Genomic DNA, 17698 nt, shown 5'->3' with positions numbered 1-17698 from the left:
CCATTCTTCCAGGACAGTCTACAAATAAACTAGAAATGGAGGCCCTTATTTTCAATATTTAGAGACAACTAATACTGTCTGAAATAAAGTTTATTTGAGGGTAAATTATATCACTCTGTGGTTACATTACATTGATCAGGATGGAATAGGTCTAATTAATATGAAGAAATCAATTGATTAATAAATGCCATTTGTTGGATAATCTTTTTCAAAACAACTGTAAAAATTTTGTTTAGCAATACCACCCAACAACGTTTTACAGTCTTTTTTTTTACGTTATACTTAAATATGTAGTCCAATACATTCACTGCTTTTCCAAATAGAAATCCCACCCACCAACCCAAATCTAAAAGGATAGTTATGAACACTGAAAAAGATAATCAAAACTGTATAACTCGTTAAGATGGTAAGAAAAGCTTCACTGGAGGAAAATGATGCCACAATTGTAGCTATATGCATATAACTGTCTAATGATCCAACTTATTTGGGGCCTTGAACAAATGCACACATTAGTTATCAGTAAGACAGCAGCACACATTTCTCCCAGTTACTCTTAAGACTAGCAATGGGGAAAGTACTCTTTTAGACCTAACTCACCAAACACAAAATGCCAAGTTGATAAAGTTCATTTTACCTAGGTCTTTGTTCTCCAAAAATAAAAGAATTCGGGGGAGAAAACCATTTCGGTCGACTCCTAAATAAGATTCCCGAAGTATCCCCATGAATCTGAAACTACTACTAATATTGCAGTAAATTACATGCCATCATATGTCGGGAAGGCCTTAAGTTACCTGATAATTGGGAACAGATAACAAAATATACACATTAACAAAGCTATCTAGTCCAGGGATGACAATTCAGAACATTACATGTGGGTTCTTACCGGTAGGGGAAGGGGCAAAATATTGTTAGAAGAATTTGATGTTGTTCTTATAAGATGATCTCAATAAAACTGATCCCGGACACATACAATACTAGATTACTAAGTGTGGTTACAACAGAATTTTAGGAGCAGTCACATTTTTTAAAGGTAAAGAATAGGGCCGTCATAACTTCAAAGCTTCATCCACATTATTTACACAAGATGTCGAAATCAGCTCAAGAACTAAAAGGCCTCCAGCCTAAATTAATCCCCACTTGTGATAAAGCTAAAAGACCTGGCAATCTAGAAGTAAAATACAGGGACACTTTACTACCCTGAAAATCATGCCGAGATCCCGCTAGGCCGGGCGGACGTTTTCAGGAACATCTCCGCGTGGCGTCCCGGGCACGCTTCTCCCAGGCGCACTCCTGGTTGCGGCACTCTCGAGATACTGTTGCGTCGTCCTAACGCCCGTCGACGTCACCCACTTTCCCATGGATACACGGAAGGACCTTTGGAGGAAAATTCACCCACACTCCCTCCCCGAGGCGGCAACCAATAGAAAGCAACTACTCCTTTTCTTCAGGTTTTGAGAAACTCCAGCCAACAGGGGTCGCCGCGCCACTCTTACCCACCACCCCGGAAGTACAACCACACAGTCTCAACACGCGAATGCGCGTAGAGGAGGCGCCAAAAATAAACTTCACTCTCGCGATATCGTGAACACACTTCTCGCGACATCTCTCTGCTTCACCTTGTTTTTTTCAACCCCACCCCCACAGCAGCGCGTCGCTTCAAAACATCGCGAGATTTTTCTCCTTTCAGTCTCCGCCCCTTTACGGCACGATGGTCGCACAAGAATGTGATACAGCCTCGACGGCCGCCATTTTCTTTCTTTCTTAGCAGTTGGCTGAGGGAACATCTCTGCGAAGAAGCGGCAGCGGCCTCTGTAGCCTAGACATGGCAGACTACTCAACAGTGCCTCCACCTTCCTCTGGCTCAGCTGGTGGTGGAGGCGGCGGCGGTGGTGGTGGAGGAGTTAACGATGCTTTCAAAGATGCGCTGCAGAGAGCACGGCAGGTAAGTCTGGACCGTGCGGCGGGATTCCGAACGCTCACGGTAATTGGCCGCTGGCTGAGTAGGCCGCTACTTCGCGCATGAGGAAGAGGAAAGAAGTGCCCTTCCGGGCTCTGAAATGTGAGGAGACTCAGGGTTCCCATGTTGGTAATACAGTTTAGAGGCTGGAACTCGATTTTGTGTTTCTTAGTGTTTAAGCCATTTAGAACCCCAACGCGTTAGGCATAGATGGCTTTAGGTCTTTCGCTTCTGCGGCAGTCGCGCTTCCTTCTCCGAGGAGTTAGCTTGGCATTTCCTTTCTCTCAGAATGAACATCCTCCACCATGGGATAAAGCGCGCGTAGTTTTACACAATAGTATGGAAGGTTCTGGTAATGAGTTAGAGGACTAGGGTTTGTCCTCAAGAGCCATAGTAAGGAAGGGTTATGTCAGTAAAGCAGTTTTCACAGCTTCCAGTTCATCCGAGCTCTCTCGAAATTAATTTTTCGCTTTCGTTCACTTTCACATCTACAAGGAAGAGGCTTCAGAGAATACTAGTATCCGAGGTTGGAATCCTTCCTCAGAGCAGGATTTACGTGTCAGTGTTCTACCACTTCTTCCCCCTTATTTCTCAAAATGGCTTCAGGCCCATTATACCCGAAGTTTCAGTTTGAATCTGCCTCTCTGTTCAGAGTCGTAAACTGACCACACTTCTTTGTATTACGTAGGTGCGTACATATGACCTCAAGGCAGTTCTTTCCCAAATGAAAGCTGTTAAAAAACAGAAAATTACTCCAGGAAATGTAAAGACTTATTAGTTTGAACTTTACCTTTATTAGGTAGTCCCTTAACATAATTATAACTTAAAATGTTATGATGTTGGTATGTGTTTGTATGTAAGCAAAATCTTATTCTCGTTATGACATGCGTATTAGGTGCTAGACGTTTTTAGATTAGTGTTTAAAGCGAACGCTAATCAGATACTAATACTGTGCTGTGTTTTGTTTGCATTAAGGAGTTCACTTCGTTAACCTTTTTCATCCTCCACTTTCACTAAAGGATCATTTGAGTCAAACTGCATAAAATCTGCAATAATGTAATAATAAGCTCTTTTTTAAGTAATGTGAACACGTTATAAATAAAAATATACCTATACTGGTTTATAATCAGAAATATCCGACAGTCAACAAAAAGTTACCGTTAATGCTAATTCTGTAGTTTCTTTACTTGAATTCTATTACTTCTGAACATTTTTAGAATAGCGACTGAAACATTTTTTAAATGACACTCTTATTGGAGTTTTATTAGATTGGATTAAAAGATTCACCTAATTTTTTTCAACCAGTGTATTGAATTAATTTGTGCCACACACTACTTAGATACTAGAGGGTTTTTTACTGTATGAATTGGAGTTCTGCCTTCTAGGAAGTGTTGATACAGTCAAGAAACCAAATGCAAATGAATAGTAGTATTTGTTAATGCTTTCAGAGAGGAGTAGACAAAAATGGGCACCGTTAATTTATCCACTTGTTCTGTAAACATTTATAGAGTTCCTGCTGAGTCAGGCACTGTACACAACACCAAAGAGTGGGGTGCGTAACTGCCAAAGTAAAGGACTGATATTTTAAGCAAGACGTTAAAGAATGTGTGAGAGTTTGATCAGTGGAGAAAAGAAGCAGCGTGTGCAAAGGTATGGGAGTTTTTGGAATAACAAGAACCCATGAAGGAAGTCACTGGAGGATAATGTTGGTTGGGGGAAAGAGGGTGGAAATCAGGTGAGTACAGGTGGATACAACTTCTGAAAGACTTTGGGTTGCCATGCTTTAATTAAAAATTGGCTAATCTGTAATTTCGTGATTAAGTTACACTGCTTTTTTAAATACAGAAATTGTCCTCAAACTATGGATTTCTTATACTCTCTTTTTATGCCAGTAGGTCAGCTGCCTCAATGTCCTTGCTGTAATATGATTCTTTACAGATGTCTTCGTGTAATAATTTGATTTTTTCTTTACAGAACTGACCTTAAACCTGAGATACCCAAATTTAGCTTTTGAGTTGAATTTCCCCTTCTGGTTACATTTGAAGATGCCTTTATATGTCCGTTGTAGCTGTTTGTCTGATTATATAAATGGAATACAGGGAGGAGTACTTGGACTGAAGGAACAAGTTTAGGTTAACATCTGAACTACTTTTTTATTTATATGAAAAGCATCCTGGATTATATTCCCAAAATCCCCATCTAACCTTAGATTTCTTTGTCTGGCATATTGTGCCATGTTCTTGGAAGGACCAGGAGATACAAGGATAGCTTCTTGCCCTCAGAGAGCTGTGTATTAGTGGGCATGTTGTTGACATTTTTAATCAGACAGTTCTTTGTTAATGCAGGACAAGTGAAGAGGATCCCTGGTCCCTACCTAGCTCGTTTTGCCATCTGGTAGTTTAGACCAAGCTGCCCAATCGTTTTTCCAGAGAATCCTGATGGCTTATTTTTTAATGTGAAATTTGCAGATTTTTAAGATACTCTCTTAGCTAACGTCAGCAGAGGAGCACCAGATTGCTTTTCTAGTTTAGGGTTTCTAACCTGTATACTTGAAAGATTTATATTTGTGTATTTTAAGCTATAACTCCAGAGGGTGAGGTTGGGATTCTTTGGTTAGGATTTTGGTGACCACATTAGATAATCAGTTCTGTCTCTGAAACACTGGGAAATCAAAATGTATCTCTCTACCTTTTTTCCCCCCCTTTGAGGTTATGTGAAGATAGAAGTGAATTAGACTGGCACTAAATGAGTGGTAGATCTCAAGTTAAGGTTATCAGCTCTGATGCCTTCACTTCTAAACAGCTGTTAGTCTTTAAGTACTCAGTTATTCTTGAAATCTTTCTTGATGATTGTAAAAGTGATTCAGATTGCATTATGTTGTTTGAATACAATGAAAATTCTACAAAACAGAATTGTTGACTTTTCAGTTACCATTAATCTCAACTGAAAACTAGCACTTTAGGGGCATTCGGGTGGCTCAGTCGGTTAAATGTTGGACTCTTGGTTTTGACTGGTGAGTTCGAGCCCCGCATCGGGCTCTGCACTAACAGCATGGAGCCTGCTTGGTTTTGTCTCCCTCTCTCTCTCTCTGCGCCTCCCCTGCTCACTCTGTCTCAAAAATAAAATAAACATTAAGAAAGAGGGAAGGAAGGAAACCAGTACTTGCATATTGGGTGTTTTGTTTTTTATATTTTGTGACAGGATAGCAAAGCTTGATGATTAAAAATATTCTTGTGTTGTAGGGAGAGGACCATGTTGTGTCATTAAAAATGGTAGTATTTTTACTGAGAGCTTTTCTGTAATGTCTTTGTATTGTTTCTGAATTTTTGAGATGGTGTAACATTATTTTGAGTGAACAAGGTATCATTTTTCCATTTTCATTTGGATAGTTTTAGAACTATTCAGTGAATAATAGGGAGGTATAAATTATTCTTTCTATATGCAGAAGTTCTTAAGGAGTTTAAGAAGTACTACTCTGCAAACTTCTGCAGCATTTACAAAAGCTAACTGCAGAAGATTGCTGATTGATTACTTCTCTGTTCTTACAGAGATTTATCAGAAGGTATCACAGCTTAAACCATTTTCCTATCATCAGTAGTACTTAACAGTAGTTACGGTCTTCTCTCGGCCTGAAATACTGTAGTGCTCATCAGTGCCACAGAAGTGTATTTTAAGTTCCTAAGGAACAATTCAGATGTTAAGCTTTTAAAACTTAAGGGTAGAAAAGCAGTTGTTTTTAAATGTGGTGAAGAAGCTTTTCAGAAAAAGAAATAAGATTTTAATTAGATACTCAAAGACAAGGAACAGGCTTTTGAGAAAGTGAAAGGATGATTAAGGAAGGTTAGATTGACCAAAGCCTTTTTTATTTTATTTCAAAGTTTTTATTTATTTATTTATTTATTTATTTATTTTGAGTAATCTCTACCCAATGTGGGGCTCGAACTCATGACCCTGAGGTCAAGAGCCCCATTGCTTTTCTGACTGAGCCAGCCAGGCAAACCACAAAGCCTTTCTTAAATTAAGAATTTTAATATTTAGTCCTGATATGCTTTGAGTTAGTGTTTGCATTTACAGGTGAGGAAAAGGGAAATCTAGAAACCCTAGGAAGAACAGTTGGCATATGGTAACTGACAACATATATTAGACTCAAGTGATAAGTAAGTGGATTTTAAGACTCAAGTCGTTGAATATAGTTTCCTAACTGTAATGAAGCAGTTGGGTTTTTCATTTCATATCAGTCTCTTTGGGGGAATTCTAGACACCAGAAGTTTGGTTTTTCTGTGTAATTTTTTTTTATCATGGAAAATTTCAAACATACTTGAAATTAACAGATTAATATAATGAACTCCAATGAGCCTGTCACTCATTTTCAGTGGCACCCCTTATCGTAATTAATTAATTAGCATGGAGCTGTATAGAAATCATTGGGAATCTCCACCATTGACTATGTAATCTGAGTTAAGTTCTCGAGATTTTTTTCAACTGTAAAATGGATCTCTACCTAAGTATCCTTACCTCATAGTGTTGTGATGATTCAGTGACAAAATGAATATAAAACATAGTGTGGAATTTGACTTACTGCTGACACTCAGAAACTAATATTAGTTTCATTTCCCCTTTCATAGAAAAATGGAGTCGATATCCACTGGTTGTGTCCTACTTGTGACTTGAAGCTAGTGTGTCTCATGTGATGTTTGTTTACTTAAGTGCAAGCAATTATTTGCCCCATTCTTCAAGATTGAAATGATTTATGGTTCTGTAGCTGAGACTTTTCTTACAGGTACAGCTTTCCAGGCTTTTCCCCACGCCCTGTTTCTATAGAACAAGATTGTCTGATAGAAATACAATGCAAGTTACATACTTTATTTAATGCAACGTACCCAAAATATTACCATTTTAGCATGTGTCTAATTTTTTATTTAAAAAAAAAATTTTTTTTTAACGTTTATTTATTTTTGAGACAGAGAGAGACAGAGCATGAACGGGGGAGGGTCAGAGAGAGGGAGACACAGAATCTGAAACAGGCTCCAGGCTCTGAGCTGTCAGCACAGACCCCGACGCGGGGCTTGAACTCACAGATCGTGAGATCATGACCTGAGCCGAAGTCGGCCGCTTAACCGACTGAGCCATCCAGGCGACCCGTAATTTTTTAAAAAATTAAGATGCTTTCGGTTCTTTATGTTTGTTTCAAGTTTTCAGTATCCATTATGTATTTAACATTTAAATACATTTCAATTTGGATTAGCCACTTTTTAAGTACTCAGTAACCATATGTAGCTACTAGCATTTACCTTATTGGGCGACACAGCTTTGAAGTCCCATAAGGTGTTCACATTCTCTGTGCCCACAGCACACTTTTTGAAGAGTCATGGGAGAGAGCCATGGAGAAGAATTAAGACCTAGATTTTCCTCAAAGCTATTTATTTGGTCATTGGATTCTGGAGATTGCTGATTGATTACTTCTTTGTTCTTACAGAGATTTATCAGAAGCTTAATTCCAGATGATGATTGTTAACTCATCGAGGTTATTAAATGTATTAATACATTGATCTGTAATTTTAATAATTTCTTTTTCAAATTAATTTACTTATGTGTTAGATATTTAGCATATATGTGTAGTAGGAAATTTATGAAGAAATTTGGCACTGAGTAGTGTATAGTAGTTACAGTGTTATTCTTAATGATGGTGTGCTTTTGTTTTTTAAGATTGCAGCAAAAATTGGAGGTGATGCTGGTACATCACTGAATTCAAATGACTATGGTTATGGGGGACAAAAAAGACCTTTGGAAGACGGAGGTAAGTTGTAGTCATAAGTATTTTAATTGTTTTACACACAGTTTAGTTGAAGGCGGTTTTTAATATTTTTTGCATGTTCTTTATTGAAACATTACTTTTATAATAAGGTTCCTAAAATTGTAAGGTTTATATTGGCCTCAGAAGGAAAGGGGGGAAAAGACCTTAGACAAGGTAGGTAAAATTTTGAGCTAATCAGCAAGTTTTGTCTTAGTAGAAAACAACATTTTCTTTTTTTTAGGATTGTGCCAGATTGACAGTTTGCACAGACAACTTGTTAACATACTGAAAAGAACAAAAATATAAAATGTTTAGAAGACATTTCACTGGGTTTTTTTCTTCATACATGAATTAATCTTTATATGCTATGTTTTCATTATTTTACTATTTCAGATTTCACTTTAAAGGTTGATGTTGCTATAGCTTGCTACTCTAGTGTGTTGCAGGTTATACCTTTTTTTTTTATGTTACTTTTTTTGTTTCAGTACCTTGTTTTGTGTTTCAGGTTTAACTCAAAATGTGGCTTAAAAAAGTAGATTTACAGTGCTTTGTTTTTTTTTTTTTTTTTTAAACATAATTGTTGAAGCTTCTGAACTTAGAAGTCTGCAAGTATTTTTTTGTTTTAGATTTGATATATGAATTTTGATACATTTTCTTTTTGCCATTTTATTTATTTAACTTTTTTTTTTTTTAAGGAGGATTCTGAATGAGCCTATAGAATGTATTTGTAGCTTTTGACCAGGTGTACTTGGTTTTCTTTTATTTAAGTGTCTTTCACATTTATAGTGAGGTTTTGATATACAAAAAAATGAGCTAATGATGCTTCAGATGTTGTATGTAATGTATTCTTTTTATTTTATGTGTAGATGGCTCTTGGACAAGTCCGAGCAGTACAACACACTGGGAGGGAATGCCCTCTCCTTTTAAAGGCAGGAATTTTTATTTATTACCTGTGTTTAGTATGTAAACGTGAAATAAACCAGTGGATTCTTAAATGGACACAAATATTTCTTGGATTATGTGTCTGAATTTTTGCTGCACAACATTCTGATGTTTAAACATTTAAGTTTGAAGGGGGGAGGAAAATGTAGTACTTTCAGATGTAGGTTGTCTATTCTAAGGTATGCATTGTATTCATCTGTGTAAAGGATGTAGATGAAGGTAGTCATGTAGTTGCTTTGAGTTTTTCTGCTGAAGTTTATGCCGTGAAATGTTTGGTTAGGAACAATAGAATAGTTTAGATTGAGATTGCCTTGTAATGTGATTTTTTTTTATTTATTTTGCATAGCCTTGTGGTCACTGTCAGATACACTCAACTTTTGATATGTCAAATTTTCACGTTCTGATAGGTTCTGTTTTTCTTCCAGTCTTCAGTTCCTACAGTGGGAAGCATCATTAGCCTTTAGCATGTGATATTTTGCTAGTAATGGACCTAAGTACTTTGTCTTGTATCATTCTAAAGTGCTTAACATACATTAAGGTCAGTGATTTGATACAATCAAAAAGAATTTTTTTTTAATGTCTGTGCATCTTTTAAACATGAAAAGAATTAAAGAAATGTAATGTTTCTTTTGATTATTAAGAGTCTGGGATAAGTATTGGCACTTTTTGGTTCAAATGATAATTACCCTCAGCTATTTCAATAAGTGTTTACATTGATATTTATTCTTACTTGGGCACGGGTTAGCTAAGTCTTGTATTTGTACTTATTGGCAAAAAGTTAAAAAGCTCTTAATTTTGCAGATCAACCAGATGCTAAGAAAGTTGCTCCTCAAAATGACTGTAAGTATTTTAAATTGAGTCAAAAGCTAAAGTAACTGGAATTTAATACGAGGGTTTTGTTCCCGTTTTTTGTTGCGTATCTTTGGAGTTAGTGTAAGGCCATGAATAGCTTTGTAAATATGTATTTCATGTCTTTATAATCTCCCACTTCAGTTATGGCCGGGTATATATTAATAAGATTTGGTTGCTAAATTGTTTTTGTATTCAATTTGTTTTATAATTCCATTTTTAACTTAAGCTTGCACCCCTTGAGAAAGGACAGTTTTTTTCCTATGTCATTGCTGATGATCTCTGCCATTACAGTGACTTTCTTGACCACTGTCAATGTTGATTTAAGTATTCTGCATGAAATTTTACTCTCTTAAAGATACTGTGTGTATTGAGGAAAGATTTTAGAATTGTTGGATATAATTGTGTTAAATATGTGGGAAACTTAGTTTTCATTTTATTTTTATTTGATTTTTTGGTAGCTTTTGGAACACAGTTACCACCGATGCATCAGCAGCAAAGGTATAGTGAAATGCTTTTCCAAGAGTTCTTTGCAAATTTTAGTTTAACTGTTGGTGAAAACACAGCCAAGTTAGTGTATAACGAGTATGTGTCTGCATTTTTTTTTGCATATAAGAATTCATTTCCCTCCATTTAAGAAGGTGATACAGAAGGATAATTTTACCTTTTGAGTGAGATACATTTATAATTTGGAAGGATGGGTGGAATTAGCCATATTTTAGAAGAACTAAAGTGAATAATCACTAAGATAACATTACCTGAACTCCACCCTAATTCCTTTGTAGTTCCTTCCTTTAGACTGTTCATCTACCATACCTTCTGACTTGATGTGTCAATTCTGACTTGAACTACTCAAGCTGTATTTTGACTATGAATATGTGCCTGAAAACCTAGTTTAAGCCTTTAGACTTTGATTTTTTGTTCGTGGGTTACCTTTTATGTGTAAACAGAGCTGCTTTCTTTGAAGGAAAATGTTAGTTTTTGTTATTTTTTAGCAGGTCTGTAATGACAGAAGAATACAAAGTTCCAGATGGAATGGTTGGATTTAGTAAGTAACCTAATTTTTAAAGCTTTGACAACAATCAAAACATACTCTATAGTCTTTTAGCAACTAATGTTCTTTTTTCTTACTAGTAATTGGCAGAGGAGGTGAACAGATCTCACGCATACAACAAGAATCTGGATGCAAAATACAGATAGCTCCTGGTAATGTTACTCTCTTGCTGTTTTCAAAATGACTAGAAAACTAGCATGTTTTTGTCAGTAGCTAGTGAATGATGCTGTTAATCTTCTCTTGGCCTAAAATTTGTTTGGTGTTGTTTTTAATTGTAGACAGTGGTGGCCTTCCAGAAAGGTCTTGTATGTTAACTGGAACACCTGAATCTGTCCAGTAAGTATGAAATCCTATGCCTGAGGCCAGTGCATCCTTCCTACCAGAGGATATTGCCCGTACATTTGAGCCAACTTTGTTCTGCACTATTAATTTTCCCATTTTCCAGATAATTTCTAACAACATATAAACATGCTTGAAAATTCCTTCATCTTGACAAAAACCGTCCTTGAACCCCACATTTATATTTCTCTGCCTCCTTATACAACAAAACTAAAAAGCGGTAGCTCGATTTGCGGTATCATCTGCCTCTTTTCATTTTTTCTTGAACATGTATGAATCAGTTTTATTCCCGTGGTTCCATTGAAATTGTTCTTTCTGAGATCGCAAATGGATTCGTCATCATTCCACCTATCAACATTGTTTGACACAGTGAACAATCTTCCTAGAAATCGCCAGCTCCCTGGCTGCCCTTTCTCAGTCATTCTTGGTTGTCCTGCTTTATATTTCTGACCTTTTGTTGTGAAAGTGCCCCAAAATTCAGTCCTCCTAAAATAGATCTATATGTGCTCCTTAGAGTACTTCATTTACTTTATTAAACTTCATTTAATATATAGTTTTAGATACCATAAATTTTATGTACTTTTAAATTTTTAACTTCAGTGTTGCTCTCTTTTTCTAAATTCTAGATTTCCTGTCAAGCTGCTTACTTAGTATCTCTGCTTGAATGTCTACTAGACATCTCAAACATCAGATTGTTATAAAGGGGAAATTGTTTTCCATCCCATTCCCAGCCTGCTTTGTCTTTTACTCCTCTTACTCATCTCAGTGAATGGCAACTCTGTTTTAATACTTTTAGTTTTTTCTCATGCCTCAATTTATCCATAAGGAACTCTTGGGTCATTTTTCTTCATAATTGATTTGGAATCTAGCCTCTTCTTGCCACTTCTATACTGTCACCTTGTCTGTGACATCATTTGCCTATATTTCAATATGTTTCCATTCTTTTTAGCCTTGTTCAGCAGTAGTATATACTTATGCTAGTATAGCCATAGTGATCTTTTTAAAATGTGAATCAGTTTATATCCCTACTTTGCTCAGATCCTCTAATGCTTCACCACTTAGAGTAAAAGTGTTTTTATCAAGGCCTGACTCACTTGCCACCTTTCTCATTTCATTTTTTTTTTAATGTTTATTTACTTTTGAGAGAAAAAGACAGGTGTGAGCGGGGGAGGGGCAGTGAGAGGGAGACACAGAATCCGAAGCAGGGTTTGAGCCCCGCGTTGGACTCTGTGCTGACAGCCCAGGTCCTGTGTCTGTCTCCCTCTGTGTCCCTCCCCTGCTCACGCTGTGTCTATCTCTCAAAAATGAATGTTGAAAAAAAAATTTTTTAATAAAATTTTGTTAAATTAGTGTTAAGCCCCCTAAACCTGAATTAGAATGGGAGAAGTACCTGATCATACTATTTTGTATTTCTCTGTTTGCGATAAGGTTTTGATTATGCTGTAACTTACTCTTTGACTCTTTATTTGTTAACAGATCGGCAAAACGGTTACTGGACCAGATTGTAGAAAAGGGAAGACCAGCTCCTGGCTTCCACCATGGTGATGGACCAGGAAATGCAGTTCAAGAAATCATGATTCCAGCTAGCAAAGCAGGATTAGTTATTGGAAAGGGGGGAGAAACTATTAAACAACTTCAGGTATTATTATGTTTGTAAAATGACTACTTTTCATCTATTTTGAAGCCTGTTTCCTTCCACTCCCCTTTCGTTAATACTTGTGATTTCTGTAACAGGAGCGGGCTGGAGTTAAAATGGTTATGATTCAAGATGGACCTCAGAACACTGGTGCTGACAAACCTCTTAGGATTACAGGAGACCCATACAAAGTTCAAGTAAACTTAAGTTTATATTTTACAAAGAAGGATTGGGGGTGGAATGGGCAAAACATGTATGAATAATTACAGTGTTTTGAGACATACTTTCTAAATTGGGTGATTTTTTTTTCCTCCCCTACTTCAGCAAGCCAAGGAAATGGTGTTAGAGTTAATTCGTGATCAAGGTGGTTTCAGAGAAGTTCGAAATGAGTATGGGTCAAGAATAGGTGGAAATGAAGGGATAGATGTAAGTAAAAATACCCATTCACAAATGGTTGTATACTGGTTGATAAATATGTGTTTTTTCTGTTCTGTGTTACAAAGCCATCTCTAACGTTGTATCCCCTCACCCTGTTTCTGCCTTAGAGTGTAGAATGTATAACTTGTATCTCATTACCCTGTTTGATGGCATATCAGAGCATAGTGCTGTTTTTACTTTTATGATTTGAGGTAGATTAATTTTCAGGAAATGGCTTTCTTAATATGTAGTCTTCTTTGTATAAGGTCCCCATTCCAAGATTTGCTGTTGGCATTGTAATAGGAAGAAATGGAGAGATGATTAAAAAAATACAAAATGATGCTGGTGTTCGAATTCAGTTTAAGCCAGGTGAGTATACATATTTAATTTTCTAGGTGTTGGTAGCAATTAGTTTGACATCCATTTGTTGCTAAATAGATCCATTTTGGTTTTTTATTTTGAAGATGATGGAACAACACCTGATAGAATAGCACAAATAACAGGACCTCCAGACCGATGTCAACACGCTGCAGAAATTATTACAGACCTCCTTCGAAGTGTTCAGGTTTGACAGATGTTACTATTTTCATTGTTTTGTTTTCATTTAAAAAATACTTGCCAGGATGCCTGAGTGGGTCAGTCAGTCAAGCATCTGACTCTTGATTTCGGCTCAGGTCATGATCTCATGGTTCGTAAGATAAAACCCTGCATCAGGCTCCACAAAAGTATATATTTTCTTGAAAGCCTGAAAGTGTCCCCCCTCCCCCTTCAGTTTTATGTCAGAATCTGTCTGATAATGCTTTGTTAATAGTTAGAAAGGTAACTTTGAGGTAGACATCTTGGAACAGAAAGGCAGCTACATAAGTACAGTCTTATTCATCCTAGTGTAAAAAGAACAAGCGGTGGGTAGTATTTGATTCTTTGGGCCAAGTCATCTCTCAGCTTCTTTAAATTTCTGGTTTAGGAAAATAGACATGTAATGACTTCACCATGGAAAGAAGAATATTCTTCTGTGCTGACTTTTATTTTTTTCTTTGTGTTTCCCTTCTTTAGGCTGGTAATCCTGGTGGACCTGGACCTGGTGGCCGAGGAAGAGGTAGAGGTCAAGGCAACTGGAACATGGGACCACCTGGTGGACTACAGGAATTTAATTTCATTGTACCAACAGGGAAAACTGGATTAATAATAGGAAAAGGCAATGTATTTTAAATAATGTCTTAATGTGTGGGTAAAAATGTTAACACATGACCTGATTTTTCTGGATGCTATTTCTCTTGTAAATCAGTAGCAAGGATTTTTCTTTGGCTCTATTTTATGTTGGTTTGTAACAAAAACATAAATGAGGGCCTTATATGCACATAAAAAGAATGGGATTTGAAAAACATTGGCTTCTAGAGGGTGGACCAATAGTTTATTAGTGTAAGAAACTTGTTTTGACCCAAAAAGTGGTTTGGATGTTTTTGTGCCATTTGCTTTTTTTCCTTACATCTTTTTAAAGTTTAGGACTTTTAATAAGTGTTACGTTACTTGTGAAAGCAATTTATTTGAACCAAATATTTTGATGAGTGACTTTTTGTTGTTACAGTTGATATTAAGGTTAGGTACAGACATGCTAAGCTGTCTTGAAACTTGAATGTATTTTAGAAGCATGAGATGCTTTATACAATTTGATTTTAAGTGTAGAATAAGTGGAAAATTCTAACAGAATATTGGCAGATGGGATACTGCTCTAAACTTTTTTCTTAATGGCCCTTTTAGTTGTGGTCATTTTCTTTTAAAGAGTTCTTTTTGTATCCTTTGACTCTTTAGAAAAATTACTGTGTTTTGATTTTAGGAGGTGAAACCATAAAAAGCATAAGCCAACAGTCTGGTGCAAGAATAGAACTTCAGAGAAATCCTCCACCTAATGCAGATCCTAATATGAAATTATTTACAATCCGTGGCACTCCACAGCAAATAGACTATGCACGGCAACTTATAGAAGAAAAGATTGGTGTGAGTATGCTTTAAATTTCAATTTATAGGGGCACCTGGTTGGCTTAGTCAGTAAAGCATGTAAAGCATGCAACTCTTTATCCCCAGGTTGTGAGTTCAGGCCTCATGTTGGGTATAGAGCTTACTTAAAAAGTAAATCAGTAACTACGATATTTACATAGACCCTATTCAGATGTTTCTATAACTGCTATATAAAAAAATGCCAATTTCTAGTCTAAGATTGTAGGTTTCACCACAAAATGAACACATATAACAGGAAAGATTGTCCAGCAGTGACAAATAATTCAATTAAATACACATTTATAAGTATTTGGAACTTCGTGTGAGTAAATAATAGACTGCATTACTTGCAGATACAATGTAAGAGTTGGTGGATGGGTTGTAGAATGTACTTGTAGGACATAGTTAACAGGAATTCAGTATTTATTAAGGGCTTAATGTACTCCACCCTGCTCAGGTAAATATGTATTAGATGAATCCCCCAGTTTAGAGTAGAAATTTACAAATCCATCTTAGATTGACAGTCATTTGGGGAGTTTTAAAGTGTATACTATTTGAATGCTTTCCACCTTTACACATGACAGACCGTTCTGATACACAAATTTGGAAACTTTTCCTTTAGATAAGTTTCCTGGTGGTAGTACAAAAAAAGTATAAAGAGTCTTGATTGTGCTTTCTTATAAGAGGAGGATGTAGTGTCTTAACTGTGTTCTTTTACTATAGGATGTAAGGGAGCATTTTGAATAATAATAATTAGAATCTCTTAGGAAAGTTCTCCCTGATGATTGCCATATTGTGGAAGGGATACAAAAGAAGTTAGATACTGTTTCTGTCTTCTGGGAAAGACAAAAATAGATGTATAAAAGACACTTACAGAATATCTTACCAGGGGTACCTGGCTGGTTCAGTCAGTAGAACATGTTACTCTTGATCTTAGGTTGTGAGTTTTGAGCCCCATGTTGGATATAGAGATGACTAAGAAATTAAAAGAAAATCTTATAAAAATATATACAAATGTAAGTTTTGTGGTATTAATAAGTGTAATTGTTGGGGCACCTGGGTGGCTCAGTCAGTTGGGCATCCTACTTAATCTCCACTTGGGTCTTGATCTGAGGGTCTTGGGTTTGAGCCCTGCATTTGGCTCAGTGCTGGGCATGAGGCCTACTTAAAAATACAGGTGTCTGGGTGGCTGAGTCACTTAAGTGGCTGACTTCTGATTTCAGCACAGGTCATGATCTCCAGGTTCATGAGATTGAACTCGCACTGTTAGCACAGAGCCTACTTGGGATTCTCATTCTCTCTCTGCCCCGCCCCCCCCCCCCCCCCCCCCCCCCCCCCCCCCCCCCCCCCCCCCCCCCCCCCCCATGCTCACATGGGCTTTTATTTTCTCTCATTCTCTCAAATATACATTTAAAAAATTACTAAGTATAGGAGCACCTGAGTGGCTCAGTTAGGTGTCCTACATCAGCTCAGGTCACAATTTCATGGTTCACGAATTTGAGCCCCACGTTGGGCTCTGTGCTGATAGCTCAGAGCCTGGAGCCTGCTTCAGATCCTGTGTCTTCCTCTCTCTCTGCCCCTCCCCCACTCACGATCTGTGTCTCTCAAAAATAAACATTGAAAAAATTTTTAAATATAAGTGTAATTGAAAACATGAAGAAAATAATTATGTACCCAGTATTGGCAGAGGTTGATGCTAAAAAAATGAATTAACGTTTTGGATTTTACTATCCTTAGCATGCATGGATCAAGGTTTCTTCTGGATTGATGGGCAAACAAGATAGGTCCTAGAGAAGCAGTTTAGTTTGATAGTTAAGAGCATGGACTCTGGAATCAGGCTGTTAGGTTCAAAATACTCTGAATCATTTACTGTGTGACCTTGGAGAAAGCTGTTTATACTCGTTTGCCTCTTGTTTCTTTCTCTGAAAATAAGGATAATAATAGCTATTTTACAGGTTGTACAAATGATATGAGGTTTATGTCACTTAAAAGAGTGCCTTGTACATAACCCTATGAAAATGTTGCTACTTTTTGTAAGGGATTGGTTATGGATAATAGAAGTGAAGGATAATGAAAACAGATTTAAAGAGGTAAAGTAATAGAAGGAACTTGAAAAGTCATGGAGTTTAGGGCGCCTGGCTGGCTCAGTCAGTTAAGCGTCTGATTTCAACTCACATCATGATCTCCCAGTTCGTGGGTTCGAGCCCTGCGTCAGGCTCTGTGCTGACAGCTCAGATTCTGAAGCCTGCTTCAGATTCTGTGTCTCCCTCTCTCTCTGCCTCTCCCCTACTCACGCTCTGTCTCTCTCAAAAATAAACGTTAAAATTTTTAAAATGACAAAGTTTAGCTTCATTATTTTGTAGTGAGGGAATAGACAACTAAATGTGATTTAAGCATTTTTCTTTAAAATGTCACGTGATCAGTATTAACTTCATGAAAGCTAATTTGGATTATCAAAAGGAAAATCAACTAAGGATTATTAAGTGGTATGATATGAGTATGAAGATAGGGTATTTAGAAACTAATGATAAAGGGGAAGAGAGGAATTTAAATTACTGATTTTAAATGGGGTTCCGGGGCACAAAGGTTATAAAGAGGAGTTTAGTTTTTTGAGTTACTAAAGTTACTAGTTGTTACTTTACATGATAAAGTACCCAGTAGTTCACAGTATAAAGCCTTAGCAATTTGGGGAATATATTGTCAAGGTGGTTGATT

At 36.9% G+C, this 17698-nt stretch overlaps 2 protein-coding genes across 29 annotated transcripts in view; one reads left to right on the top strand and one right to left on the bottom strand.

Annotated features, from left to right (window-relative positions):
• Positions 1-1326, bottom strand: part of DNAJB4 (DnaJ heat shock protein family (Hsp40) member B4) — a 48098-nt gene extending 46772 nt beyond the window's left edge. For 2 of the 4 annotated variants that reach the window (XM_042952309.1, XM_042952313.1), the window contains exon 1: positions 1197-1326. The gene's annotated coding sequence lies outside the window, so the exon portion shown is untranslated. The other 2 variants (XM_042952310.1, XM_042952314.1) reach the window with 2 other exon arrangements.
• A 208-nt stretch (positions 1327-1534) lies between these two features.
• The window catches only part of FUBP1 (far upstream element binding protein 1), a 74287-nt gene continuing 58123 nt past the window's right edge, over positions 1535-17698 (top strand). For 3 of the 25 annotated variants that reach the window (XR_006206178.1, XM_042952280.1, XM_042952281.1), the window contains exons 1-15: positions 1536-1942; positions 7664-7754; positions 8618-8680; positions 9495-9533; positions 10004-10043; positions 10538-10590; positions 10677-10748; positions 10875-10932; positions 12412-12574; positions 12670-12768; positions 12896-12997; positions 13255-13357; positions 13453-13553; positions 14042-14183; positions 14823-14983. Coding sequence is in view for 20 of the 25 variants with exons in the window: in XM_042952280.1 (XP_042808214.1) it covers positions 1823-1942; positions 7664-7754; positions 8618-8680; positions 9495-9533; positions 10004-10043; positions 10538-10590; positions 10677-10748; positions 10875-10932; positions 12412-12574; positions 12670-12768; positions 12896-12997; positions 13255-13357; positions 13453-13553; positions 14042-14183; positions 14823-14983 (1407 nt within the window). In the remaining 5 variants the exon portion in view is untranslated. Of the gene's footprint in view, positions 1943-5959; positions 6738-7663; positions 7755-8617; positions 8681-9494; positions 9534-10003; positions 10044-10537; positions 10591-10676; positions 10749-10874; positions 10933-12411; positions 12575-12669; positions 12769-12895; positions 12998-13254; positions 13358-13452; positions 13554-14041; positions 14184-14822; positions 14984-17698 lie in introns of those variants that run through there. The other 22 variants (XR_006206180.1, XM_042952288.1, XM_042952285.1 and 19 more) reach the window with 17 other exon arrangements.

This window comes from Panthera leo, chromosome C1, assembly GCF_018350215.1.
Source record: "Panthera leo isolate Ple1 chromosome C1, P.leo_Ple1_pat1.1, whole genome shotgun sequence".
NCBI lineage: Eukaryota > Metazoa > Chordata > Mammalia > Carnivora > Felidae > Panthera > Panthera leo.
Note: the sequence above shows the minus strand (reverse complement) of the source record. Positions and strands in the feature narration are given on the sequence as shown.